The sequence below is a fragment of the Leptonychotes weddellii genome, chromosome 15 (genome assembly GCF_054177405.1).
Source record: "Leptonychotes weddellii isolate Sample4059 chromosome 15, ASM5417740v2, whole genome shotgun sequence".
Taxonomy (NCBI): domain Eukaryota; kingdom Metazoa; phylum Chordata; class Mammalia; order Carnivora; family Phocidae; genus Leptonychotes; species Leptonychotes weddellii.
In genome coordinates this window covers 47,985,518-48,013,283 of record NC_138383.1, presented here as the reverse complement: position 1 = coordinate 48,013,283, position 27,766 = coordinate 47,985,518, and the positions used below count along the sequence as shown (strand labels likewise).

General features: G+C 44.1%; 1 protein-coding gene across 1 annotated transcript in view; it reads right to left on the bottom strand.

The window, feature by feature from the left end:
* The window catches only part of STX8 (syntaxin 8), a 237,272-nt gene that overhangs the window by 170,868 nt on the left and 38,638 nt on the right, over positions 1–27,766 (bottom strand). The window contains exons 3-4 of the mRNA XM_081805716.1: positions 21,841–21,965; positions 8,086–8,178 (exon numbers count right to left, since the gene is read on the bottom strand). Of these exons, the coding sequence (XP_081661842.1) occupies positions 8,086–8,178; positions 21,841–21,965 (218 nt within the window). The remainder of the gene's footprint in view (positions 1–8,085; positions 8,179–21,840; positions 21,966–27,766) is intronic.

Genomic DNA, 27,766 nt, shown 5'->3' with positions numbered 1-27,766 from the left:
GCTATCCGAAGGAGGATGTATAGGCTTTTGTATATTTGAAAAGAAGAAATAGTACACATAAGCCCGGAGCCGCAGTCCTGTTCAAAATTACTGTTAACATAACTGCTTCCTGACTAGGACTGTTGATTGTGGCTAAAATAAACCAGAGTCCTTCCCGGGAAAATATAAAACCTCTGTAATTTTCAGGGCTTACTAGGTGTTCACACTGTGACGCCTTCCCAGCCCCAGCTCCGGATCCCTGCACAACCTCATCTCGGTCCGTTTGCCTCCTGACTCACTCTTCCCCGGCCACAAAGGCCTTCTCTGGATTTCTCAAACTTGCAAGGTTCTCTCCAGCCTCTGAGACCTCACATGGGACGTCTGGCCACTCCCTGGAGGCGGCAACTGCCCGCTCCCCCTTCCCTGGCCAACTTCGGCCCCTCCCCGAGACCTCAGCCACCATCTGGCCATGGAGCTCTGTGTCAGCTCGGCCACAGCAGCTGGCCTCCTCCCTCACAGCTCTTACCACAATCAGAGAAAACACCCCGATGTGGGCGAGTACCTGCTTAATGTCCGTCTCCTCCAGCCAGACAGTAAGCGCAGTTAAAAAAAAAAGGGGGGGATGAATTTGGTTTTTAGGTGCTATTGCTAGTTTTCACGATATAAAGAACCATGTTCGATAAATGAATAAATGCCGCCACCAATGTGCTCACTTCTCCTCCCCAAGAGTGACTGGACACTCTCAGTTTAGACGCACTAACTACTGTGGAACAATGCAGAAAGCACACACGTGCATTTATAGACCTGTCTCCCTGAGTCTAAGGGAGTTACACAGGCAAAATTACAGGACTGACGAAGTAAGAAATTGGGCAATTCCGCACAACAGACAGCGCTAACGTGATGGATGCTCAGGGCACTGCACAGTGGCAGTCGATGGCCTCCCCTACACAGCCCCTGCCCTCCCTCAGCCTGCCCTCCCTTCTCGTCTTCCAAGGCTCTCTGCACTCTGGGGACGTTGGCCTTCTCGCACATTCCTCAGCCTTGCTGTGCTCCTCTCCACATCAGGGCCTTTGCATATGCTGTTCCCTCTGTTTGAAATGCTCTTCCCCTTAAATCTCAGTACCAATATCATTTCCTCAGGGAAGGCTTTCCCGAGTCTCAAACTCTGTCAGGCTCTCCTGTTGTGTGTTCCAACGAGCACCCTGTACGTTGCTCACCGTGGTCTCCAATTGGGGATCTGTGTAGTGATCTGTCTGATCTCTGCCTCCCCCACTAGAACAAAAGCTCCAGGAGGGCAGAGCCGTGTCTTTTACCACAGCTGGACGCATGCCTTCCAGCAGAGCTTAGCACGTAATTGGCACTCCATGTTTGCTGAGAGAACAGAGGATGCACTAGGGAAGGAAAAATATTAATTTGGATTTAGGGCAAAGACCTTACTAGGTGTAATAGGGAAAAAAAAGTTGATTTCATCTCAAACGTGCAAACATATGCACAAATGTGGACGGAAGAAAGGTGAGCTGCCCCTGGGGATTCTGCGCATCAAGAGGATTCACGGTGCAGCCTCCACCCCCAGGAGACCTCAGAGGCAAGCACAGATGACCACAGGTCAGAGATGACTGAGCGCCGTTCCTCTAAAAGATGGCAGGCGGATTGGAGGCCTGGGGACGGATGACCCCAAACTCCTTCCCACCCTCAGAATCTCGGAGATGAAGTAACTCACAAGCTTCTTTATGAATGAAGTGCAGGCATGAGAGCCCGCTCCACTAATCCTAGCAGTCGGCCAAGTCCACCGAATGAAATCCCAGTAAAGGAAACGAATCCGGATCAGCACAGCCACTTAGAGAAAACTGTTTTCCCACCTGACATTTACATGTCTCTATTACAAATTTGGGGGTGGGGGCTTAGGTTCCCACATCAATTCATAAGAGCCCACTTGACCGGTAAAGTGCCTGATGCTACAGGGAAATGCTCGCCAAGTCTGGGCGCAGCTCTCCTGGGACGCAGCTCTGGGCAGTGGATCGGATGTCACTTTTCTCACATGCCACCTGCCAAGCAGTCATGGGAACTCCCTACACCTCCGGCCATTTTATATTTCCTTGAAAGAAAAGCGGTTCCCGCCTGTCTTGCTTCCCTCAAAGGGCAGCTGTGTTTAGGTTCTGGGGGTGCAGGGCCCGACAACATCGCTCCTACCACAGCCACTGCCCTACAGAGCTACAGGCTTGCAGGGCTGGGAGGCATCACTCCAGCTGGTCCCCCAACCCCTCTGCTTGTCTAATGTGTGATCTCACCGCCGCAAAGGCCAAGTGGAAAGGGGGCACTTACTAAATCACAGAGCACTGTCCCAGGACGAGGCTGAAAACCAAGCAAGTACTCTATAGCAACCCAGACTTGAACAAAAAGAGTCTTCTTATAGCGGTGTTTCCCAAATGTCAGCTTTTCAAATACCACCTTTAGAATTCTTTGCTGTGTTCATATTTCACCTGCACCATATATGCTTAATGTTTTCCTTTATATCAACTCACTATTATGCTTCTATAATAATATATTATTACATAAATATTAAGCTTATTATGGTACATATTATGCTTATTTTTCTGCTTATACGATTTAATTGAATAAGGAAATTTTATATTGCTGTGAAATTACAGGTTTCAAATGTTAGTCATTTTTATTTCGTTGAAATATGCAACTATTAAAATGGAAAGTGTTTCTCAACATATTTTTGAAAATCACCTTGCCTAACACACTTTGGGAAATTCTGATCCTGGATATACCGCAAAAAGATTCCTTCACCAAACTGCCCACACATTTATTTCATTAATACAAGACTAAATTCTATTATCAAAGTGCTAAATAAATAAACAGCTTGAGAGGCCTTCGGGTAGAGACTGACTGGGGCACCAGCAATGCGAACATCCTTCTGTAAAGCCTGCTTTGAAGAAGTCTCTTTGAGAAGAAGAGCTACAGACACCTGGAAGACTCAAAATACATTTTTTAGCATAAGGGCGGTTAACCAGAATTCACTGACAATTGATAAAAATACACCATTATTACTTATATTAGCTTCCTGTTGCTGTTCTAACAAATTATCACAAACTTAGGGGCTTAACACACACTCAAATTTCATGTCTGTGTGAATTCCCTGTATGTACCAAACTAAATTTGATTTTCTCCTGTAAATCTGTCTCATGTCAGTTTGATTTCCAGTCCAGCTGGAAGGACCTTGAAGGACAGAGGAAAATTCTTCCTCCCCAGTAGTATGCACCAGGTTTTCTAGGAGTCAAATATATGCATGTTCTGGAATAAAGTGTGATCTAAGACCCAGAAAAGAAACCCACTACCCGCCCTCCCCCCCCCCCCAAAAAAACCACACTCATTCCCTTACAGTCCTGGAGATCAGAAGTCCAAAGTCAGTTTCACTGGACTGAAGTTAAGGTGTCCCTTCAGGGGCTCAGAACTCATTTTCTGGCCTTTTCCAGCTTCTAGAGCTGTGTTCCCTGTATCCCTTGGCTTGTGGCCCCTTCCTCCATCTTCAAAACCAGCAGAATAGCATCTTTTCAGTTGCCACCTTTTCTTCTTCTGCCTCAAATCTCTCTGCCTCCCTTTTATAAGGACACTTGTGATCACATTTTGGGACCCAAACACATAATCCAGCATGATCTCCCTGTCTCAATATCCTTAATTTATTATTAACACATCAACAAAGTCCCTTCTGCCATAATAAGGTGCCATTCACAGATTCCAGGGATCAAGACGTGCATATTTTGGGGGGGGGAGGGGGCTGTTATTCAGTCTACCACATTACTTTCTTAAATGTTCAACATGAAAATTCAGTTGAGGGGCTCTAACAGACCTTTACAATGGCAACTCACTGATGTGTATATGAAATCTTTGGTCATCTTATGTCCTTCAAGGACATTAGTCATATTTTCTAGCTCTTTGAAAGGACACACTGGTCTCCTCAATCTCAGTACTGACACTGTGAAGGCAGATGTCCTTCTTTGTCATTTTGGTTTCTTTCAGAAAACAAGGAAGTGCTCAAAGGTTAAGAGAGAAGCATCAGAAGGATTGGGCCAAATTTGGGACATCTGAACATCAAAAAGAATGATGAGGATTGGCACACATTAGCAAAACTTCATGGAACAGTCTGTTCTTGGTGCTGTTTCTACCATCGGAACCATGCCTCTGTGGTCCTTCTTGGTGATGACCTTAAGGTTTGGCCAATGCCAAAATGAGGTCTCAGGAACTACTATGTTAGTCAAGTCAATCCCAATCATTTTCTTGTGTTAGTGTTCTTTTCAAAAGGCCCTGTCCTCTTGAGCATGAACTTTAAGGAACGGTTTGGTAAACCAGCACCATGACTCCCCATTCTGGAACGGCACCTGGGTAGTCTGAAATGAGCCCTTTGTGCCCAGCCATCCATACATTTCGGCTTGAACTGAAGGGCACTGAACTCTGTATTTCCACAAGGTGATCTCCTTGGCTCGGTTCCCCAACCCTCAGACCCAGGTACAGTTTAGGTCTCCAGTACTGGGATTTTCACTTAACTGCTAATCCTTTTCCTCATTAGGCTTGGTCATCGGCATATGAACAGGGCAGTTACTGGTGTTGGTCTGTCCCTTTTTAAATCTATGTGAGAAGACTGGAACCCAAATTCCTAAACTGATGATAATTAGCTTTGTGGTTATGTCCTAAATACAATGTATTTTGTTAGTAAGGTTTTGGTAGTTATTCCAAAAGAGCCAGCTGGCCATTATCTTACCCTATTGTTTTTCTCATTTAATGAAAACCAAAAGACTAATTCAGTAGGTCAGTAAATCAAATAGAGATATTTACAACAAAAGTGGCATCCTTCTCCAGTGTCCCTGGCTCCTCATTATACACTCAGGTCACAATAAAAATCCAGATGGGGCTGCCACCCTGTTCTCAATACCTACGGATATAATGGCCTTTTTGCTTTTGACAAAAGGAATAAAGGCTGATTGTAGTCTTGGCAGGGATATAATTTTTTATCCTCAGAGAGTCTCTCAGTCCCTATGAAGGAAAATGGCTGACTCTGCCCTATTTCTGAGGAGCAAATGTGCACATTAGAAAACCACCAGCATAACTGCAATCTCTCTGGGAGGCCACCACAGAGAAAACACAGCTTATTTTGGCAACTAAGTGGAAAAATACCTCCTGTTTGCCTATGTACACATGTATGCATCCAGGGCTGGGATGGAGCTGAGGACTGGGAGGTATGGAGGAAGAAGGGAAAAGGATGGGGGTAAAATATGAGATCAGAACCGTGGTGAGGATGGTACGTGTTTGTCTATGTAACTCTGCGTCTACTTCTGTGCACGTGAGTGGGATCTGTAGCTGCAATGCGGGCACGGGAGAGACAACATGAACGGAGAGTGCTCACATTCAATGGAGACACTGGTTCCCAAACTCGGCAGCACAATGAAACATCTGGGAAGCCTTAAAGATGTGGAAGCTTGAGCCCCACCCCTGGAGACTCTAGTCTAACTGGTATAAGTAGTGTGGGGAGTGGAACAATGGTCCCTGGAAGGTGTCTACATTCCAGTCCCCGGAACCTGTAAATATGTTATAGTACATGGCCAAGAGGTATTAACGTTGCTAACCAACTGACCTTAAAATGGGGAAATTATCCTAGATTATCTGGGTGGGCCAGATGGAATCACAAAGGTCCTTAAGAGCAGAAGAGGGAGACAGAAGTTAAAGGTCAGGGTGATGTGATTTAGCAGGACTCAGTTCACTGGTGTTGGCTCTGAAAGATGGAGGAGGGGGCCATGAGCCAAGGAATGGAGGAAGCCTCTAGAAGCTGGAAAAGGCAAGGAAATTAATTCTCCCCTGGAGCCTCCACAAAGGAATGCAGCCCTGCCCACACCTTGCTTTTTCTTTAGCCCAGGTCGATCTGGGTCAGATTTCTGACCTCCAGAACTATAAGATGATAAATGTGTGTTGTTTTTAAGCCACTAAGTTTGTGGTAATTTGTTACAGCAATAAAAGAAATCTAAAACACTGGTATGGCCTGAGCTTCCAGGAGTTTAAAAGCCCCCCGGGTGATTCTAATGGGCAGCAAAGTATGATAACCACCAGACTACAGGGAAGACAAGACAAGGACATGCTGGTATGATTGCTTATGCTGGAAAGATGCATGGTGATCTCACCCGGGAAGTCAGCAAGTCACCCACCAAAGAATGTACCATCCGTTCTTAGCCACCTACCCAGAAATGACTACACAGTGGCTTACCAAGGCACATCACAGGATGGGCATGCTTCACCATCCTGGTGGCTAGCATCCTTCCTAGTCTGACCGCTAAATAGGCTATATTTCCTTTAGAGAAAGAATAATCAGGGGCGCCTGGGTGGCTCATTGGGTTGGCTCAGGTCGTGATCTCAGGGTCGTGGGATTGAGCCTGAGGTAGGCCTGGGCGCTCAGTGAGGAGCCTGCTTAAGATTCTCTCCCTCTCCCTCTGCCCCTCCCCCTTCTCTAAAATTAATAAATTTTTTTTTTTTAAAGAACAATTATACCTATGATGAGCAGATTTTCTCTAGAGCTTAGTTTCTTACTAACACTCTCTCTAGGAAGGAACTGGCCAATCACTGAATTATACGCAAATATATTAATTAGTACATTCACGTTAGCACCATCAGGAAAAGGACTCAAATATCCTCCCCTCTGTGCTTAAACTAGTAATAACCACTATTAGCATTATAAAGATAGAGGGTTTCTCCATTTGCTTTAGCAATCTACTTATAAATACATGAATTTATTTATTTATGATAAATGCAGTAGTGTTGGGGGAAGAAAGGAACTCATTCTTTATAGAGATCGAGACAAGAAATACTTGCTGTAGAGTTCTGACAGGTGCAGCCCTGCCCTCAGAGTGAGCATCGTCCATTCCCAGGGCTGCCGTGCTCCCAGGTCTGTGGTCATTCTTCTTGAAAGCCATGCCACCGTGAGCCTCCATGGCACTGCCACCAGAGCTAAAACCTTAGAACCTCCCACTTTTCCCTCCTTCTGTTGTCTTCCTCAGAGAGGAAGGGCAATGTGGTAGGAAAAGCAGTCACGAGAATCAGATGACCCGTGCTGGAATTTCGATGCTGTCACTTACAAGTGATGTGACATTAGGAGGCCCCTCAGCCACTCTGAGCTCCATCGCTAGCAAACAGGGCTAGCGTCACCTTCATGATGCTGTGTACTGATTAAATGCAATGACACAGATGGAGACCCCATCGTTCCTATGCTTTCACACGTCACCTCCACATGTCAGTAACTTCTGACATCCCTTCTTGTTGGTCCTGTGCTCTCACTGAGCTCTGGTACCAAACCTCCAACTGTCTACTCAACACTGCCACTCGGATGGCTCACTGGCATCTCTAACTGGACATGTCCCAACTGGACTTGGGATCTCCACTTACAGACCACTGGCCCCCCGGCCCCCGAACTGTCCATCACAGTACAAGTACCATCAGTCACCTGCCTCTGTCCTCTTCCTCTCCATTCCAACCACCGCAGGGCTCCTACCAGGCCCTGTCCCCTCGCACCACATGCCCCAAGCACGGGAACTTTTCAGGTAGGCCCCAACAAAGCTCTGTTTTCCCCAAGCCATCCTGCTGTGGTTTGCAAATTAATCTTGCTCCAACCAGACCTGTCACATCAAGTCCTGAACAGAGATCTTCAAGCACTTTTCTGCCCCACAGTCTGGAATTTATGAGGGAAGAGGAGCCAGCTCCACTGGGTATGTGGATGACACAGAGTCCCCGCGGCCCGGAGCGCCACACACCAGTGTACGACGCTCTGAGCAATTTCATCCCATTATCACATAAAGGTAAAGCTCCTGGGACATGTGGCTCATAAAACAAAGTATTTTTTAAAGCAGCGACAAAGGACTAGAAATTTCTTACCAAATTTTTTTACATAGTGTTCAGCTAACTAGAATCTAAATCTGCCACAAAGCACCCTCAACTGCGTTGAACTGTAATAATCCATCAATGCTAAACTACGTGTTTTGTAGTATTAAAATCATTTAACAAATATTCGAGCCTTTAGTATTTATGCTAAACGGCAAACGTGGTCAACCCCAGACATGTTCTTACCGTTTTGTTCATCTAGTTCATTCCCAATTTCCTTCCCCATCTGTTTCTGGCGACTTATAATAGAGGACAGGGCATCCAGGCCTGCATCCTGTTCTGAAAGAAAAAGTAAAAGAGGCCACTAAATACCAAAGGAAAACAACTTGAAGTCCATACCCAGGCATGTAATACAATTCAATATACTGTAAAAATAACATTTAGGTCAGGAAAAGAGAAAAAACAGTTAATATTAAAGAGAAAATAAAGAAAAAAAATATGAAATACCTACCTCATACCTTAAACTAAAACGATTCCCAGATAAATTAAAGTTTTAAATATTACAAATGAAATAACATAAGATTTGACTACATCAACGTTTTAAACTTCAATACATAAAGAGCATAGGCAGATTAGTAAGAAAAATATTCCAATTTTATAAATGGGCAAAGGATAGAGACATGAAGTTCACAAAAGAATACCAAAGGAAAAATAAATAAAAGTCTTGAGAGCACTGATTTTTAAAAAATATCGATAAGAAACAATGATGAGATTTTTTTTGGATTATCATATTTGGAAGGAATGAAATGCATGCTAATGCCCAGGGTTAACAAACGTGTGAAGGAGAAGCTCCTAAGCATTGTCACAGGAGAACAGGAAACATACCTTTCTACAGAGCAAATCGTGCCAACTTTTCATCTCTCAATTCCATGTGTACAAACGTAAGAAAACATTCAGACGGTATGCAATGAAGTATTTACAAGGATATTCCCTGAAACATTTCCTAGGCTGGTTATCAGTTTATTGCCTCTCAGTCCCAAAGTCACCCTTTTTGGCTGTTCAGTGAAAATGCATCTGGATCCTTTAAGTATTTTTTCCTTTGCCAGCTCTGTCAATAGGCGGGACTGCAGAGACTCGGCAGAAGGATGGTATTTGGCTTCTGGGCTCCCGCCTGCTCCCTGGACGAGCTCCTGCAGTGCTTACAGCTACTGCCCCCCCCACCACCACGTGGCCAGCGGGACTTGGGCTTGCTGGCCACTGAGTGTCCCGGGGCCCTGGTCGACCAGCAGTCCCTCCCCCGGAGCAGCCGGTAGGACTTAGGTTTGCCAGTCACTGAGTATCCTGCCTTGTTCCTCTACTCCCCTGCTCAGGTTAATAAAAATATCACATTTTCCCTGTTCAAATCTTTTTCTGATTGGACCCCAGAGGCATACATGTATAGTAGTGGAAAATTGGAAACTATCTAATGCCCAAACACAGGGATTTGTTTAAAAACATATAGTATATTCATGAGTAAAACACTAGATAGCTATTAAAAATGATATCATACATGAACATTTTGATGTTAAAAGAAGTTAATGATACATAGGTCAGTTAAAAAGCAGGATACAGAACAATGTATAGGAAAATAGCATTTTTCTTTTAAAAATTGAAGATATGTTACTTCACTAGATTTTGAAAATTTAAAGGTAAAAGAATTCAAGTTACTCGAGATCCTTTCTTTAAAATGTGATGTTATTTTCTTTGTTTCTGTTTTTGTTTTTCACTGGGCAGTCTCGGTGGGCTCTTTGAACTTTCTTCTTCACTTTCAGGTGCACTGGGAAGAATGTTCTGGGGCTGAGTCTAATGATAAGGACTCTTTCTACCCCAGCAATATGCCAGGTGAGGGCAACAAGCCATTCACAACTTCACTTGTTGATGGGGATTTTTAAATGACTGTGTCACAGAAAATCGTATCTACAAAAGCAGAAATCACAAAGGTCTTTTCTTACCCAAGAGCATAGTAACGTTTACTTATTTTTTTCCTTGTCCTTTTATGGAATTAAGCCATTACACCTAACTTGTTAATTCATCTGGAATTTATTTAAACTAACGGTGTGAGGTAAGGACCCCTCAGTAACATTTTTTTGACACTGTGTACATTTTTAACTATACAAATGACCTGCCGTCTCCAGGGATTGTTCCAAGGGACCACTTTATAGCAAAATCACTTTATAATGAGGTCCTTTTGGTCTTTAGCAACAACCTTTTGGATGGCCTCCAAGGTAAATCTATCGTCAACCTAGTGCTGCCTTAGGATGGCCGACGTTACAGTAAAATTCCAAATGCATCCCAAGAATAATCTACATAAAGGATCAGGGGTCAAGGGTCAATGTGGATTAAAAGGTAAAACAATTTAACAAGAGGAAAGGAGACTCCTCTACAGTTTTCAATTAGGAGAAGAATCATGAATGCTCCGAAGTTGCTTTATCTGGTAGAGACATAGATTATGAATGGAAATACTGATACTACCGCACTCTCTTCTCTCCACCTTGACTCACTGTCTGACTTGACTACCAAAAAGTTATCTCGCTGATGCAAAACAGAACGAGGGTCAAAAATTCTGTGCTCCTCGGCTCATTTCTGTAAGAACCTGGTACCTCCTCACTACGGTAAAGTGCTACGATAAGTTTCCATTCCATAATCCAAAGACACAGAGGGTCCAAGTAACAGAGATGCTGTGTATGTATTAATAATCATACTGACGACCTGAGCTTCTCCAGGCTTACAGTGGCATTTCTAAGGGGATGCAGTGCGGTCACCCGAGAGACAATGAGCAAGAGAAAATGCTGCTACTCACAGAGACAGAAACAATAAAGACCCACGCAATTATGCAGAGCCATGAGAAACTACGCTAATGGCACAGTCGTAGCTCATTGCCCCTAGCCTGCCCTCCATCACATAACCCCCGTCACTATGATATCATAATCATTTGCAACATACCACACTCTATCAATCGTCTGTCGGTATTATAATGGTGTTAATTTTTAAGAATGGATGAGCATCATGCTACCCAGAATAATGGCCCCCTGGAGATGTCCACATCCCAATCCCTAGAACCTGAGATTACGAGACCTTACATGGCAAAAGTAACTCTGCAGCTATGATTAAGGCTAAGGAATTTGAGATGGGAGAGTGTTCTGGATGATCCAGGTGGGCCCAGTGTAATCGTGAGTCCTTCAAACCAGAGACTCTTTCCCAGCTGCAGTCAGAGGGAGACTCGAAGAGGGTCAGGAGATGCAAGTTGCTGGCTTTGAACACTGAAGGGGACTGTGAGCCAAGGGATGTGGGGGGCCTTGAGAAGCCAGAAAAGGTGAGGGAACAAATTCTTCCCTGGAGCCTCCAGAAAGGAACCAGCCCTGCCAACACCTTGATCTTGGCCTAGGAAGAGCTGTATTGAACTTCTGACCTGTGGAACAGTAAGATAATAAACTTGCACAAACTTCCCTATGTTTGTGCAAATTTATTGCTGCAGCAACGAAAAACTAATACAATCATTGTTTTTGAAAATCCCTTTGGAGTAATTAGGTGTTTGGATCCTTCCTATCTTTAGACATTCTGAAAAACCATCCTCTAACTGAACATCATGTAATTGTGGGAGGACTATCTGGTGGCTCTAGATCAGAAAGGGACAATCATAACGTGTTCTTGCCAAAAATAACAAACTTGATTCTGATCAAGCCACAAAATCTAACTACCAATTTACAGAAAATATGTGTGGCAGAGGAATATGTTAAACAATATATGGGATTACAAATAGCAAGTCTAGATAGTGGGAAAGTACAGGGCGAATGACCCTGCTTCCTCAACACAGAAACTGCAAAGGGAAAAAGAGAGAGTTGGCAAAAGTACCTATCTATTAAAGAAACTTAAGGGACATACCAATCAGTTGTAATGTATAGACCACATTCAGATCCTGAATCGAATGACCTAAAAAAAGTCCATCGTGGGCAATCTGGGAGATCTGAACACTGGATATTTGATTACATTAAGGAATTCCTGTTAACTTATTAAGGGTGATAATGGCATTGTGGTTATATTTAAAAAAACAACCTTATCTTTTATAAACATACTTTAGAGATATATTCCAGAATATCCACCACTGAAATGATATGACATCTAGGATTTGCTTCAAAAATAATCCCGGGGAGGTTTGAGGTTGGTGTTGAGGAGAATAACGACCATGACTTCCAGTGCTTTGACGAAACCTCAGATGCGAGGCCTTCTGGCCAAGCGTCTGCGATTTCATATTGTTGGAGCGTTCGCCGTATCCCTGGGGGTTGCAGCTTTCTATAAGTTTGCTGTGGCCGAACCAAGAAAGAAGGCATATGCAGATTTCTACAGAAATTATGATTCCATGAAAGATTTTGAGGAGATGAAGAAGGCTGGTATCTTTCAGAGTGCAAAGTGATTTTGGAATGTAAAGAATTTCTTTGGGTTTTGTTCCATTGAAGTCTTGTCACTGACCTGTGTTCCTGAACTATGAAACACGAATATTGGGTTATGGAATAGTTTGTCTTGATAAATAAACAACTAACAAATACAAAAAAAAAAAAATAGTCCCGGGGATGGGCAGGATGGGGAGGTGGATAGACATAGAGATGAAACAAGACCGGTTAGGAGTTGGTAATGGTTGAAGCAATTGATGGGCAAAATGGGATCGTTATCTTACTCTCTCTACCTACATAGTTTTGCAACTGTCTACAGCAAAAAGTTAGCAACATTTTTTTTTAAGATTTTATTTATTTATTTGAGAGAGAGAATGAGAGAGAGCGAGCACATGAGAGGGGGGAGGGTCAGAGGGAGAAGTAGACTCCCTGCTGAGCAGGGAGCCCGATGTGGGACTCGATCCCGGGACTCCAGGATCATGACCTGAGCCGAAGGCAGTCGCTTAACCAACTGAGCCACCCAGGCGCCCCAGTTAGCAACATTTTAACAAATAAAGAAAACCAAGGGACATTCCTAAGAGCTGCAACCTCAGGCCCCTGACCGAGTACATGACAAAGGCCCCAATGGCTGGAGCTGTGTCTTCTTTTCCTGTATTTTTGCCCCAGTTCTGAGCCCAGGTGGTGGCACAGAGCATACTTAATACATATGCTTCAATCAAGGAATGACCACAGAGGGCCCACTAGGCTTGCACAAGAACGCACCTCAGTCTCTGCTGGACACAGGGTTGGGCTTCTGGGCAATACTAGATAGCCCTCTGAGTTTAGATCATAAGGAAAAGTAGTTAATGTTGTATTAGTTAGGGCCCGGACAGAAGCAACGGGAATTCTCACATTTGACACAAGGAGGAGCTCTCCCTGGATAAGGGGAAGTAAGGGACAGACGAGGATAGCTGGATCTGCTGGATAAAGTTAATTACTCCATTGAGAAAACTCCCAGAGCAAGTCCTAAGAGTAGATGTTTCTATTTTTGTTTGCATTTTAAGATTTGAGGAAAGGAACCCTGGTGTGGGTGACAGCTACCGGAAAGGGTATCTTCCAAGAAAGTTGTCTGTGAAGTTACGGTTGCCAGGGTTCAAAGATGAGCTGCCCAGCTTTGCCAGTCTGGCTGGCCACCTTCCCTGCTGCTATTTCACGTGATGACCCGGAGGGACCTAAGAACACAGAAGTCCAGAACGAGTGCCCAACTTTCTGCTAGAATCTACAAAGAATGTCGACGGAATCGTGGTACGAAGAGACGGCACTAAAACCCTATCTATAAGATAGCAGGAGGGGAAGAATGAAGGGGGGAGGTCGGAGGGGGAGACGAACCACGAGAGATGATGGATTCTGAAAAACAAACTGAGGGTTCTAGAGGGGAGGGGGTTGGGAGGATGGGTTAGCCTGGTGATGGGTATTAAGGAGGGCACGTTCTGCATGGAGCACTGGGTGTTATGCACAAACAATGAATCATGGAACACTACATCAAAAACTAATGATGTAATGTGTGGTGATTAACATAACAATAAAAAATTTTAAAAAACCAACAACCTATCTACAGAGAGCCCCTGAATAAAGGTAGAAGGGCACTTCATTCCTCCTCCACAGTCTGCCATCCGACTCAGAGGCAAGGGTCTAACCAAAAAGTCACCCTCCTTTGTTGTATCTCAGGGATTTTCGAGGTGATTTGGTTAATGTCAGCCCCTCACCCATCTTCTGCCTAATGTCCATTGGTGCCTCAAATTACAGCTTCAGCACAGAAGCCAAAGCTGGCTAACTGGTTGTCATGAGGCTTCGTTTCTAGGTTAGAAAAGGAAAGCATTCATTGCCTTGAGTCTAAGTTCTACCGATGAACTGTTATTTTAGGATGATTTTCAAAGTGTTTTCTAAGGGTCAACAAAAGTACAGAAAAGCTAACAGATTCCATGGGCAAAAGGAAGTTAGACATGACCCTTCATGGTCCCTTATTTCTTCCAGTGCAGGATCTGGCAATGAAGGAAAACCATGGCAACCTCAGTCCATCCCCAAGATTCTTCAGGCAGAGAAAAGGCTAATAATGGTTTAACGTCAAGATTGCTTCCATTTGTGTGTGTGTGTGTGTGTGTGTGCCTATCCTTGAAAAACAGCTTGCTGGGAAAGCGAAGAGGAATACAGCATTTCAGAACACCAAGGTAAGGGGAGAAGAAGAAAATGTCCTGAATGCACCCAGCTACTGTCCCCCACTCCTTCATCTGCCCGTCCCATCCCCACCCCTCCACACACCCCAAAGGCCGGCAGGGCCTTCAAAGGGCGGGCATCTCAATAAGGATGCTCTCTGCTTTGGAGGCTCGACACAAAAACCTGCAGGTGGCATCCTCTCGCACCTGACCTACCACAGTCTCTGCACGCAGCGCCCTCTCAGTGATGGGGATACTTCTCCTGACTGAAAGCAGCTTTTCTGGGCAAAAAAAAAAAAAAAAACGAAACAATGCTAGAAAATTCATTACTCTTAGCGAGCAAGACACTCCTTTCAGGAACCGGGAATCCGGAAGGATAAAGCCCTGTAGGTGAATTGCTGTGCACAGTGCTCTGTGTGGTTCATTTTGCTTCAGACACAATAATGGGAGAAGTACATACAATTAAAGAGATAAGGGAGGCACAGAGGTCCATTTACTAGATAATTCCACTGTGAACAGGGAGTTCAAGACAGAATTAGACTTCTGCTTCTGGCCAAGAGCGAGTGACAGGGACCTGATTTACTTCTGGCCTGAAACAACTGAAAAAACAACTGGAAAAAAAAAACAAAAACACAAAACCACAGGCAAAATATATAAAACAACAGTTTCAAGAGAGACGCGGACATCAGGAAATGAAGGACAGTGCTCCTCGAGGGATAGGAAACAACTGAGATGAGCTCTAGAGTGCTCCCAAATATTGCCCAGCATGGGGATGGGGGAGCATATGCCCAAGGGAAGCCTAGCCCTGCACTGAGAAGCATCCAAATAGGTCAAGGAGGGGAGAGTATGCAGGGCACAGCACAGAGGGAAGGGCTGCGTACACAAGAATCTCTGAGGTTTGCACAGGGTCCACCTTGAGGCGTCAGTTGGATGTCCACTAACCAGGACACGTGCATAAGGGAAAGAACCACCTGCAAGCCAGAGAGAATGACCCTCTGAGCTCAAACTGGGTTGGACATCGTTCCTATTCTCACCAACCAGGTTGCCTCATGATTTACGGGGCATCAGAGTGCTCAGAATGCTTTTAGCTCTGTAGCGGGCTAGACTACCTCTACACTGGAGCCAGCAAACATTTTCTATGAAGGGCCAGACAGTAAACATTTTGGGCTCTGTGGTCCATATGGTCTCCAGTGCAGCTTTCAACTCTGCCGCTGCAGCAGGAAAGCATTCGTAGGTAAGACAAAAATAAGTGAGCATGGTTGTGCTCCCACAGAACTTTATTTGAATTTTATATAATTTTTACAAGTCATGAAATTGTCTTCTTCTATTTTTCAGCCACTTAAAAATGGAAGAACTGTTTTTAGCTTGCAGCCCATTACAAAAACAGGTGGTGGATAAGATGTGGCCCACAGGTCGTGGTTTGCTGACTCCTCCTCTAAAATAAACACTGTTCTGGTCCAACTTACAAAATAATACCCAAATAACTGCAACACCCCCGCAAAATCTCAAGAATATTTCTAGAAATACAAAAACATCTAGTACCCAAAAAAGAAAAATTCACACCTGGCTTCCAAATGAATGTTCCCCGGCTAAGATTAGAAACAAGGCAAGGACGTCTGCTCTCCCAATTTCTAGTCAACATTGTACTGGATATTGTAGCAAGAGCAATAAGGCAAGAAAAAGAAATAAAAGGCTTCCAGATTGAAATGAAGAAGGAAAACCACAATAATTAAAAGAAAAAGAATGTCAGAGTGGATCCAAAAAACAAGCATCAGCTACATGTTGTCTACAAGAGCCCCACTTTAAATATAAAGGCACATATAGATTAAAAGTAAATGGATGGAGAAAGACAAATTGTACTAACACTCATCAAAAGAAAACAGGAGTAGCTATATTAATTTCAGACAGAGCAGACCTCAAAGAAAGTAAAGTTATCTGGGACAAAGAGAATCATTACCTAAAGATAAGGTGGTTGATTCCCGGAAGACATAACAATCTTTAATGTGTACATGCCTAAACAACAGAGTATCAAAGGACATGGGGCAAAAACCGATAGGACTGTAAGGAGAAATAGATAAATCCACTATTACAGTTGAGATTTAACATCCCTCTATCAGAAATGGACAGATTCAGCAGGCAGGAAAATCAGTAAGGACTAAGTTAAACTCACCATCACTATCAATCAACTGGCTATAATGGACATCTATAGATTATTTCATCCAACAGAAGCAGAATACATATACTTCTCAAGCTTACATGGAATATTCACCAAGATAAACCACATTCTGGGCCATAAAACATACATTGACATATGTTTAAAAACAGAAATCATACAATGTCTGCTCTCAAACTACAACGGAATTAAATTAGAAGTCAGTAACAGAAAGATAACTGGAAAACACCCAAATATGTGGAAATTAAACAACATGCTTCTAAATAACACAGGATCAAAAAGAAATCTTAAGGGAACTTCAATAATACTTTGAAGTAAATGAATATGAAAACAAAACTAAATTTACCAGATATGACAAAAGCAGTACATAGAGTGAAATTTATAGCACTGAATGCATATGTTAGAAAAGAAGAGAGGTCTAAGATCAAGAGTCTTTTCCACATTTCAGAAAACTAGAAAAAGACCAAATTAGGGGTGCCTGGGTGGCTCAGTCCATTAAGCATCTGCCTTCAGCTCAGGTCATGATCCCAGGGTCCTGGGACTCAGCCCCGTGTCGGGCTCCCTGCTCGCCGGGAGCCTGCTTCTCCTTCTCCTCCCCACTTGTGCTCTCTCTCGCTCACTCTCTCTTAAATAAATAAAATCTTTTTTAAAAAAAGAGCAAATTAAGCTGTGAATTGTGCAGGACTGTTGAATCTCAGATCTGTACCTCTGAGACAAATAATGCAAGATATGTTAAGAAAAAAAAAGAAGAAGAAGAAGGTAGCGGGAGGGGAGGAATGAAGCGGGGGAAATTGGAGGGGTGGACAAACCATGAGAGAAGATGGACTCTGAAAAACAAACTGAGGGTTCTAGAGGGGAGGGGGGTGGGAGGATGGGTTGGCCTGGTGGTGGGTATTGAGGAGGGCACGTTCTGCATGGAGCACTGGGTGTTGTGCACGAACAACGAATCATGGAACACTTCATCTAGAACTAATGATGTAATGTACGGGGATTAACATAAGAATAAAAAAAAAAAAAAGAGCAAATTAAATCCAAAGTAAGCAGAAGAAATAATAAGAGATCAATGAAATTTAAATAAGAAATCAACAGAGTAAAATCAATGAAACCAGAAAGATCAATAAAATCAATAAGCCTCTAACCAAGCTAACTAAAAAAAAAGAGAACACAAATGACTAATCAGAAATGAAAAAAGTGGACACCACTACAGATCTAATGGACATCAAAAGGATAATACAGAAATATTATGAACAACTTTATGCCCACAAATTTGATTACCTAGACGAAATGGCCCAATTCCTAGAAAGACACAAGCTGTCAACATTCACGCAAGAAACTGACAATCTGAATAGGTCTGTATCTATTAAAGAAATTGAATTAACAATAACCTCCCAAAACAGAAAACACCAGGCCCAAATGGATTCACTGGTGAATTCTTTTTTTTTTCTTTAAAGATTTTATTTATTTATTTATTTATTTATTTATTTATTTATTTTAATTTAAATTTTTTTTTTTAAGATTTTATTTATTTATTTGAGAGAGAGAGAATGAGAGACAGAGAGCATGAGAGGGAGGAGGGTCAGAGGGAGAAGCAGACCCCCTGCCGAGCAGGGAGCCCGATGCGGGACTCGATCCTGGGACTCCAGGATCATGACCTGAGCCGAAGGCAGTCGCTTAACCAACTGAGCCACCCAGGCGCCCTAAAGATTTTATTTATTTATTTGACAGAGAGAGACACAGCGAGAGAGGGAACACAAGTGGGGGGAGTGGGAGAGGGAGAAGCAGACTCCCCATGGAGCAGGGAGCCCGATGCGGTCCTGGGATCATGACCTGAGCTGGAGGCAGATGCTTAAAGACTGAGCCACCCAGGCACCCCTCCCTGGTGAATTCTACCAAACATCAAAGGAAGAAATTATACCAATTCTCTACAATCTCTTTCAGAGGACAGAAGCAAAGCGGATACTTCCTAAGTCATTTTCTGAGGCCACCACTGTTCTAATACCAAAACTAGACAAAGACATTAAAGAAAAGAAAAACACAGACCAGGGCGCCTGGGTGGCTCAGTTGGTTAAGCAACTGCCTTCAGCTCAGGTCATGATCCTGGAGTCCCTGGATCGAGTCCCACATCGGGCTCCCTGCTCGGCAGGGAGTCTGCTTCTCCCTCTGACCCTCCCCCCTCTCATGTGTTCTCTCTCATTCTCTCTCTCTCAAATAAATAAATAAAATCTTTAAAAAAAAAAAAAGAAAAACACAGACCAGTAGCACTCATGTTAATAGACACAGAAATCCTCAAAAAAAATATTAGCAAATCAAATCCAACGATGTATAGTACACCACAAACAGAGAGATTTATCCTAGGTATGTATGCCGAGTCCAACATTCAAAAATCAATTAATGTAATCCATTATATTCACAGGCTAAAAAAGAAAAATCATATGATCCTATCACTAGATGCAGAAAAAGTACTTGACAAAATCCAACATTCATTCGTTATTAAAAACTCACAGTAAACTAGGAATAGAGGAGAATTTCCTCAACTTGATAAAAAATACCTACGAAATCCCCAGAACTAACATCACACTTGGTGTGAAACTTGAAGCTTTCCCACTAAAATCAGGTACAAGGAAAGGATGTCCTCTCCCAACACTCCTTTCCAACACTGTACTGGAAGTTCTACTGATGCAATTAGATGAGACAAGACAAGATAAAAAAATAGGTACAAATTGGGAAGAAAGAAATAAAACTTTGTTTGGAGATGACACAGTCATGTAATGGAGAAGATCCAAAAAGGACTAACAAAAATCTCCTGAAACTAATAAGCGATTATAGCAAGGTTGCAGGATACAAGGTTAATATACAAAAGGCATTCACTTTACTATAAACCAGCAATGAATGGGTGTAATTTGAAATAAACACAACACCATTTATATTAGCATTCCTCAAAATGAAGTACTTAGGTCTAACCTAACAAAATATGTACAAGATCTATATGAGGAAAACTGTAAACTGATGAGTGGAATCAAAAAAGAACTAAAAGAGAGATATTCCATGTATGTGGACAGAAAGACTCAATTTGTCAAGACATCAGTCTTCCCCCCACTTTATAGACCTAATGCAATTTCAGTCACGATCCCAGCAGGTTATTTTGTGGATATTGACAAACGGACTCTAAAATGTACATGGAGAGGGGCGCCTGGGTGGCTCAGATGGTTAAGTGTCTGCCTTCGGCTCAGGTCATGATCCCAAGGTCCTGGGATCGAGCCCCGCATCGGGCTCCCTGCTTGGCAGGGAGCCTGCTTCCCCCTTACCCTCCTACTGTTCCCCCAGCTTGTGCTCTCTTGCTCTCTCTGTCAAATAAATAAACAAAATCTTAAAAAAAAAAAAAAAAAAGACTTTCTTAAAATGTATATGGAGAGGCAAAAGACTCAAAATAGCTTACACAATACTGCAGGAAAACAAAAGTAGAACACTGACACTACTTGACCTCAAGAGTTGCTCTAAAGCTATAGTAATTAAGACACTGTGGTACGGATGAAAGAACAAACAGATCAATAGAACAGAACAGATTGCCCAGAAACGGACCCACATAAATATAGTAATGATCTCTGACAAAGCAGCAAAGGTAAAACAATGGAGCAAAGACAGTCTTTTCAACAAATGGTGCTGGAACAACTAGACATTCACATGCAAAAGACCTTCAACTAAATTTTGCTATGTACCTAAAACTGCTCTAAAAAAAAGAAAAAAGAAAGTCCTATGGACTTTACAAAAAAGCCCTTAACAAATTAGTGAGTTTAGCAAGGTTGCGTGATCCAAGATCAATATACATAAATCAGTTGTACTTTTATACACTAGCGACAATCAGAAGTAGAGATTTTAAAATACCATTAATAAGAGAATAAAAACCATGAAATACTTAGGAATAAATCTGATAAAAAAACGTACAGGACATGCACAGTGTCATACATATGTCAAAACTTACTGAATCATACATTTTAAATATGTGCTATTTATGACATGTCAAGTATATCTCAGTAAAACTGTTTTTAAAAGGAATTAGAAAAGGGCGCCTGGGTGGCTCAGTTGGTTAAGCGACTGCCTTCGGCTCAGGTCATGATCCTGGAGTCCCAGGATCGAGTCCCGCATCGGGCTCCCTGCTCAGCAGGGAGTCTGCTTCTCCCTCTGACCCTCCCCCCTCTCATGTGCTCTCTCTCTCTCTCTCTCTCTCAAATAAATGAATAAATAAAATCTTTGAAAAAAAAAAAGGAATTAGAAAGAATAACGTATCTGTAATACACGAAAACCATGCACAAAAACAGGAACATGAAAAATGTCTATGACACACATTAAATAAAAAAAAGTAAAAGCTATGGCATATTACCTATATCATGATCTCACTGATGTAAAAATATGTGTGCTTACATGTGTATATGTGTGTAGAAAAAAAGCCCGAGGAAACACACCTTGATCTGTTTACAGTTTGAGACTGGAGAACCAATAAGGAGAGCTTTCCCCATTACACATCCCTGTATTGTTTGAACTTTCCATAACCAATCATGCATTACTTCTGCAATTTAAAAAAGAGAAGAACGTAAGAAACCAATTAGGCTTAAAAGGCACTGGACAAGATGAACTTGAAGGTAAAAGCCAAGTGGGTTTATTTTGTAGAAGAAAAAGGTGGGAGTGTTGTGTTTGGAGGATGAGTCCCATCAGGGAGTAAAGGGAGGGAGGCACGTACCTCGGATTCCCACCTGGGTGTATCAGTCAGAGCTGTGCGAGTGCTCCCCCCCACCAGTGGAGAATCACCACTTCCATGGGCCACCTTGATGGATGACACCATCTGTCTATATGCCTCAGGACCTGAGGCACAAAATCACCATTATTATTTATTTTTTTATTTTTTTTAAAGATTTTATTTATTCATTTGAGACACAGAGATACAGAGAGAGAGCATGAGCAGGGGAAGAGGCAGAGGGAGAGGGAGAAGCAGGCTCCCTGCTGAGCCAGTAGCCCGATGTGGGACTTGATCCCAGCACCCTGGGATCATGACCTGAGCCGAAGGCAGACACTGACCGACTGAGCCACCCAGGCGCCCCTCACCAAGAGTTTTAAAGGACCAACGGCTCTCCCTATGATCTTCAATGCATGTAAGGAACATTCAAGGCTGCAGTAAATATCTGACAAAGGCCCACACTCTTGGGGGGTTCAGTACCTTGGATAATTTTCTGCTGCTGTTGCCGGATTTCATCAAAACCCAAACCTCTGATCTCCTCCGGCTCCTCAAAGAGCCAAGGGTTGGGGACTCCTCGCTTAGCCCCTCCAGTCATCAGGCTGGACCTAGGAACAAGATTAAATGCGTTACATAACTCAAAAAATATAGCTCTGCTGCAAATTACTCCCCACACCATGCAGAGGTGGCCAGCCTCACATGCTCTGAAAATTCAATTCAACCACAATTTACTGCATCCTCCATTTATGCCAGCAACCGTGCCCAGTACTAGAAGAGGTACGAGGAAGAATGAGGCACAGGCCCGGTCCCCGGAGACTTACAGCCCGCTAAGGAGACTAGAGCAGCGCATAATACCCTCACTCATCTTCCAAGATACATTCGAGCCAATAATCATAAATGAGGGTCTTAAATTTCAAAAACATAAGGCCAAATAGAAGTGGTCTTTTTATTAGGACAAAGTCTGTCTCACAAGCTACGTAACACCAAAGGCACATGTATTATTTCTCAATAAGATACAATGTTGCGACCACAGATTACGGCATTTAAAAATGACCACAGAATTTCTTATTAAAGGGGGTTGGGTTGCGTACAGACAGAAACACATACAACGTTTCGAATCCAATCTCACAAATATAATGTGGCACTCCCAACATAATAAACAAATTCTGAATTATCAGTCTTAATCTCTACTCGCCCTAGTAGCCCACCCACCCCTTCTGCACCAGACATACTGGCCTCCTTGCTGTCCCAGGAACAGAAAACACACGTTTTCGGCCTCAGTCTACAGGACTTTCATCTCAAGTATCTCCTTTCCTGTCCCCACCTGCCCACATTCCGTCTAAGCCTCAAGGACCATCTTGTTCATGAAACCATCTCTGGCCATTTCAACCCACAAATGAACAGTCATTCATTTGGGAGTCTGGTTCATAGGATTCACAGAATAACCATAGCGGCGGTCAAAACAGCGGTTAAACGTAGCAAGCACACGCAGCGAGCACAGCTCCAGACGATGTGCACGCGTTCATTCACCTCTCCCTCACTTATAACCCCTCTAGCACTTTGCACAGTTCTCTTATTACCTGGAAATAACTGCTACCCTGTTGTTGAACCTTTTATGTAGCTGAGCCTCATGTCTACGAGATCGAAGGCAGGAACCGAAAGTCACCCTTGGCTGGACTCTACGCTGCTCCCCAACCCAGAGCAAGCAGCTGTCAACACAGGTTCAAATCCTGGCCCCACCACCTACCAGCAAATCTGGACAGCAAATTCTACCTCCGAGGGCTGCCGGGGAGTAAATAAGATAATCCATTTATCCAACAAACCTTTATTCGGTACTTAGTATGTGGTAGGCATTGTTCTCATTCGTGGGAATGAGGAAAAAATGGAATATAGGAGAAAGACCAAAATCTCTGTCCTGACAAGGTATGCATTTTTGTTACAGGTGCTGCTTCTATTCTGGTGGTGGCAGGTGGGAGGGAGACCAGGTGTGAAATGTGTAGAAAGCGTTCGATGCAGTTCTTGGAAGAGAAGAGTCATTCAACAAATGTCAACTAGTCTCGTTCTATCACTTAACGCACTGCATACACGAAGCAAATACTATGCTTTAATAAGGGAGTATACCCCCAAGGGGCTGTATCAACTGCATTTTTAGTCGAGCACTCTGGAACCTACAGAAGAAGATGCTACGTGGGGCGCCTGGGTGGCTCAGTCGTTAGGCATCTGCCTTCGGCTCGGGTCATGATCCCGGGGTCCTGGGACAGAGCCCGGCATCGGGTTCCCTGCTCAGCGGGGAGCCTGCTTCTCCCTCTCCCACTCCCCCTGCTTGTGCTCCCTCTCTCGCTGTATCTCTCTCTGTCAAATAAACAAATAAAATCTTCAAAAAGAAGAAGAAGAAGATGCTACATTTAGAGAAACAAACCCAAGCAAGACTCCTTAGACTAAGATTTTAAACACAGGGCTGCCCTCTCTACTCAAGGGCACAAATGTGCCAAACAGAAGCACAACTTGCTTCCACCTTGTCAAAGTGGCAGATGTATTTCTTTAAAGCCTTACTTTACTTGGTGGGCCCCAAGGATCTAAGACGTCAAGATGCCGGATTTATTCCCTAGAGTAATCATTCAGTCTCACCTAACTCTGAAGATGGGGGGACGAAAGCATCGGAGAAGGGAAAGGAAGGGTGAGTTTACAAAGCGCATTCCTTGACTCTACCACTTCCCTGCAAGCACCACTCTGGTTCAAAATAGGACTCCTATGGGAGGTTGCGTATGGACCGCTGAAAAAAGCAAGTGCTAAAGACCAGTGCAATGGGGGGCGCCTGGGTGGCTCAGTCGGTTAAGCGTCTGCCTTTGGCTCGGGTCATGATCCCGGGGTCCTGGGATCGAGTCCCGCATCGGGCTCCCCCTGCCCAGCAGGGAGCCTGCTTCTCCCTCTCCCTCTGCCTGCCACTTCCCCTGCTTGTGCTCTCTCTCTTTCTCAGTGTCATATAAATAAAATCTTTAAAAAAATAAAATAAAACACACATTAAAAAAAAAAAAAGACCAGTGCAACGGGTCGGAGGTACATAGAGTAACCTCGGCAGTGCGTCTGTCCCCAGCTACGAGCAGCCACCCACCCAAATTAGTACATTGCACCTGCGCGGACAGCAGACGTTGTCCCTCCAAAGTTAAAGCTGGACTGTCCCCCTGGTGGCTCTTGCCACACCAAGAGCATATTTTTACAAACTACTGAAGGAGAAAATAAAACAGATGTAATAAAACTGATTGAGCATCTCAAAAACAACAAATGAGAACTACAGCCTTTACTTATATCTACATATATATTTAACACGTATTAGAGAATACGGTACAATGTGGGCACAGTTTAATATTAACATCAAACACACACGAGCCAGCAGACATACAGGAAAGATTTCCCGGGGCCGAAGGCAGAGCTATGAAGGCCCTAAGCACTGAAAGAACGGTTTTGGTCTCACTCACACAGTTCGATATAAAAGCAATAGTAAGCTGCGCTATGACTGGCCAAAGTAGACCAAAGTGAAAATTCTTCCCTAATGCCTCTCTCCTTGCACTGGAAGTTTGAAAAGAAAGTTTGGCAGTTCAAGGCTGACCTTCATCTATCTCTCCCCTTGGTGTTTATACTCTGTTGATGCCCCAACTCCAGTGGGAAACTCAGCAATGGATATGTCTTTACCTACGAGAGCTGGTAAGATCATAGGCATCAACGTATGCAGAAGACTTGATTTTCTTTCCGTTAGGTTTTACGTTCAAGCTAATATTTGGAATGATGCCTGTTATTACTCAGCACTCTCCTAGGTAAGAAGGAAAACGTGAAAGACTTTAAGACATGATTCCTGCTTTCAAAGAGTTTACCATCAAATTGAAAAGAGAAACTAACCACACACAAACGAATTGTTAACCAGAAGACCACAGTTAGCCTTGTTATCACTGGGCATTCCAACAACCTCTTCTGCTCTGTTCTTCTCACCCATAAAACAAGCAAACTAAGTAGGTCGATGATGTCCAACCTGCTTTCTGGCCCAACTCTGGAGGAAGTTCCTCATTATGAGTTCCTCATTAATAGGGAAGACTCACCTTGGGAGGGGGGGAGCAGGTGTTCTTTATAATCCTGCAGATGACTTTCTATCAGAAATCACTGAGTTAGATGAAGTACTAAATTGCATAAATAAGAGCAGGGAGGGGGAAAAAAAGAATATTTTTCCCACAAAAACCTATTCTCCTCTTCCCCCATTTTCCCAATTTTAATTCAAGAGCACGACTGACTCATTGGCTCAGGCCCAAAACCTTGGCATCAACTTTGACTCTTTCTTTCATACCCCACAGCATCTACTGCATCAGCAAATCTGTCAAAACATACCTAAGTCTGACCATTTCTTCTCATTCTATTGCTTCTACTCCATATCCCTTCCTGCTTCCTGCTTCTGCTCCCATCCTCCACAATCTACCAGGACCCTCAGCATAAAATGCAACACCTTTACTATAACCTACAAGCCACATTAGCTTCCTTACTGTTTCTAGAACACAGTGAGCACATTCTCATCTCAGGTCCTTCGCACCTGCTGTCCCCCCGGGTTAAAGCACTCTTCCCGCAGACAGCCACGTGGCCTTACCCCCTCACTCTATTCTCCTCTGCTGAAATATCACCTCCTCAGAGATGTGCCCCTGACCACTCTGTCTCTGGGGCGCCTGGGTGGCTCAGTCAGTTGTGTCTGACTCTTGATTTCGGCTCAGGTCATGATCTCGGGATCATGGGATCAAGTCCTGTGTTGGGCTCCGAGCTCAGCAGAGAGTCTGCTTGAGATTCTCTCTCCCTCTGCGCCCACCACACTCTCTCTCTCAAATAAATAAATCTTTAAAAATAAAATAAAATAAAATAAAATAGTACCCTTCCCTGTAACTCCTCAGCCCACCTCCTCATTTTGCCTTATTTTTCTCTGTAGCACTTCAACAACCAGCTATTAGATAGGATGTATTTGTTTACTTTCTGCCTCCCGCACTAGACTAGAAGCTCCCCAGGGTAGGGACTGTCTTGCTCCCCACGATAACCTCAGTGCCTGGCGTAACAGGCACTGAAGAAAAAAACAAAGTTGAGAGAATTAACTTACTCGGCAAAAACCAGACCTGAATGAATGAAATCAGTCAGCGGAGTCAGGAAATGGTAGTATCGCACCCTCGTGCTGTGTTCTGTGTGATTTCAGAGGCATTTTACAGCCCTGGTTTCATTTGCATCATACACAAGCCTGTGTGTAAGTCAAGGCAGGTATTACTGACAAGATAACCAAGGAAAAGAGACTCATGTGACTTTCGGGAGGTCGTGCACTGAGTGGCAGAGCTAAAGGTGAGACCCACCTCTTCGCATTCTTCTTTTTTTCTTAAGATTTTGCTTATTTATTTGAGAGAGAGAGAGAGCACAAGCAGGGAGGAGGGTCAGAGGGAGAAGCAGACTCCCCGCTGAGCAGGGAGCCCAATGTGGGGCTCGATCCCAGGATCCTGGGGTCATGACCTGAGCCAAAGGCAGACGCTTAACTGACTGAGCCACCCAGGCGCCCCCCTCTTCATGCTCAACCCAAGGCTCTGTCTCTCTGCCATCGCAGGGGAGGCTTCGTGAAGGTAGGGAGACTGGACCCAGCCCTGCAGAGTGGGTAAGGGTTAGCAGTACCGGGAGGGCAGGATGGAGGGCATTCCCGGAAAGGACACACACGGATGAGGTCTCTGGGGCAGGGGAGGTGAGCCACACAGGTGCACAGGACACGAGAGGAGAGGGTGGAATGTGCAAGGCTGGGTCTGACAGCATTAATTCCCGGGCAGGCAGCCGTGGCACACCTGCCTCTGTTCTCCTCGTTCCCTTCATCCTCACTCCTGCAGAACCTTGTCATTTTAGCGCACGAGTTGTTTCCTGTCCTAGAAATCCTCCTGTTCACAGCCAAGTTTCCCTAAAGAAGGAACCATGCCCACCCGCCCAGCTTCCGCTGCCGTCCCAGGCTGCCCTGCAGCTCTACAAAACTCTTCCTTCTCACCCGTGGTCTCCTTACTGCCCAATGTCCCCTGTTGCCACCCCGCCCCTTTGCCAGGCCTCGTTTGTCACCGCTGACTGTAGCCCTTATCCGTGTCCCAGCCACTCCTCCCTTGGCTTCCTCCAGGCTACTCTCGTCCACAGGCGGCCGCTTCCCTGTAATTTGTAGGGACTTCTTCCTCTATCTGCCCCTTAAATAGTCGTGTTCTTCAGCAGTTCTCCTCGGACCTTCTTTTCCTGCCGTCTGACCTCTCTCTGGGCAATGCTTTCTGTTCCTGTGGCTGTGGGCTCTAAGTACAGGAGCTGGCAGGGACGCCTGGGGGGCTCAGTCGGTGAAGGGTCTGCCTTCAGCTTGGGTCATGATCCCGGGGTCCTGGGA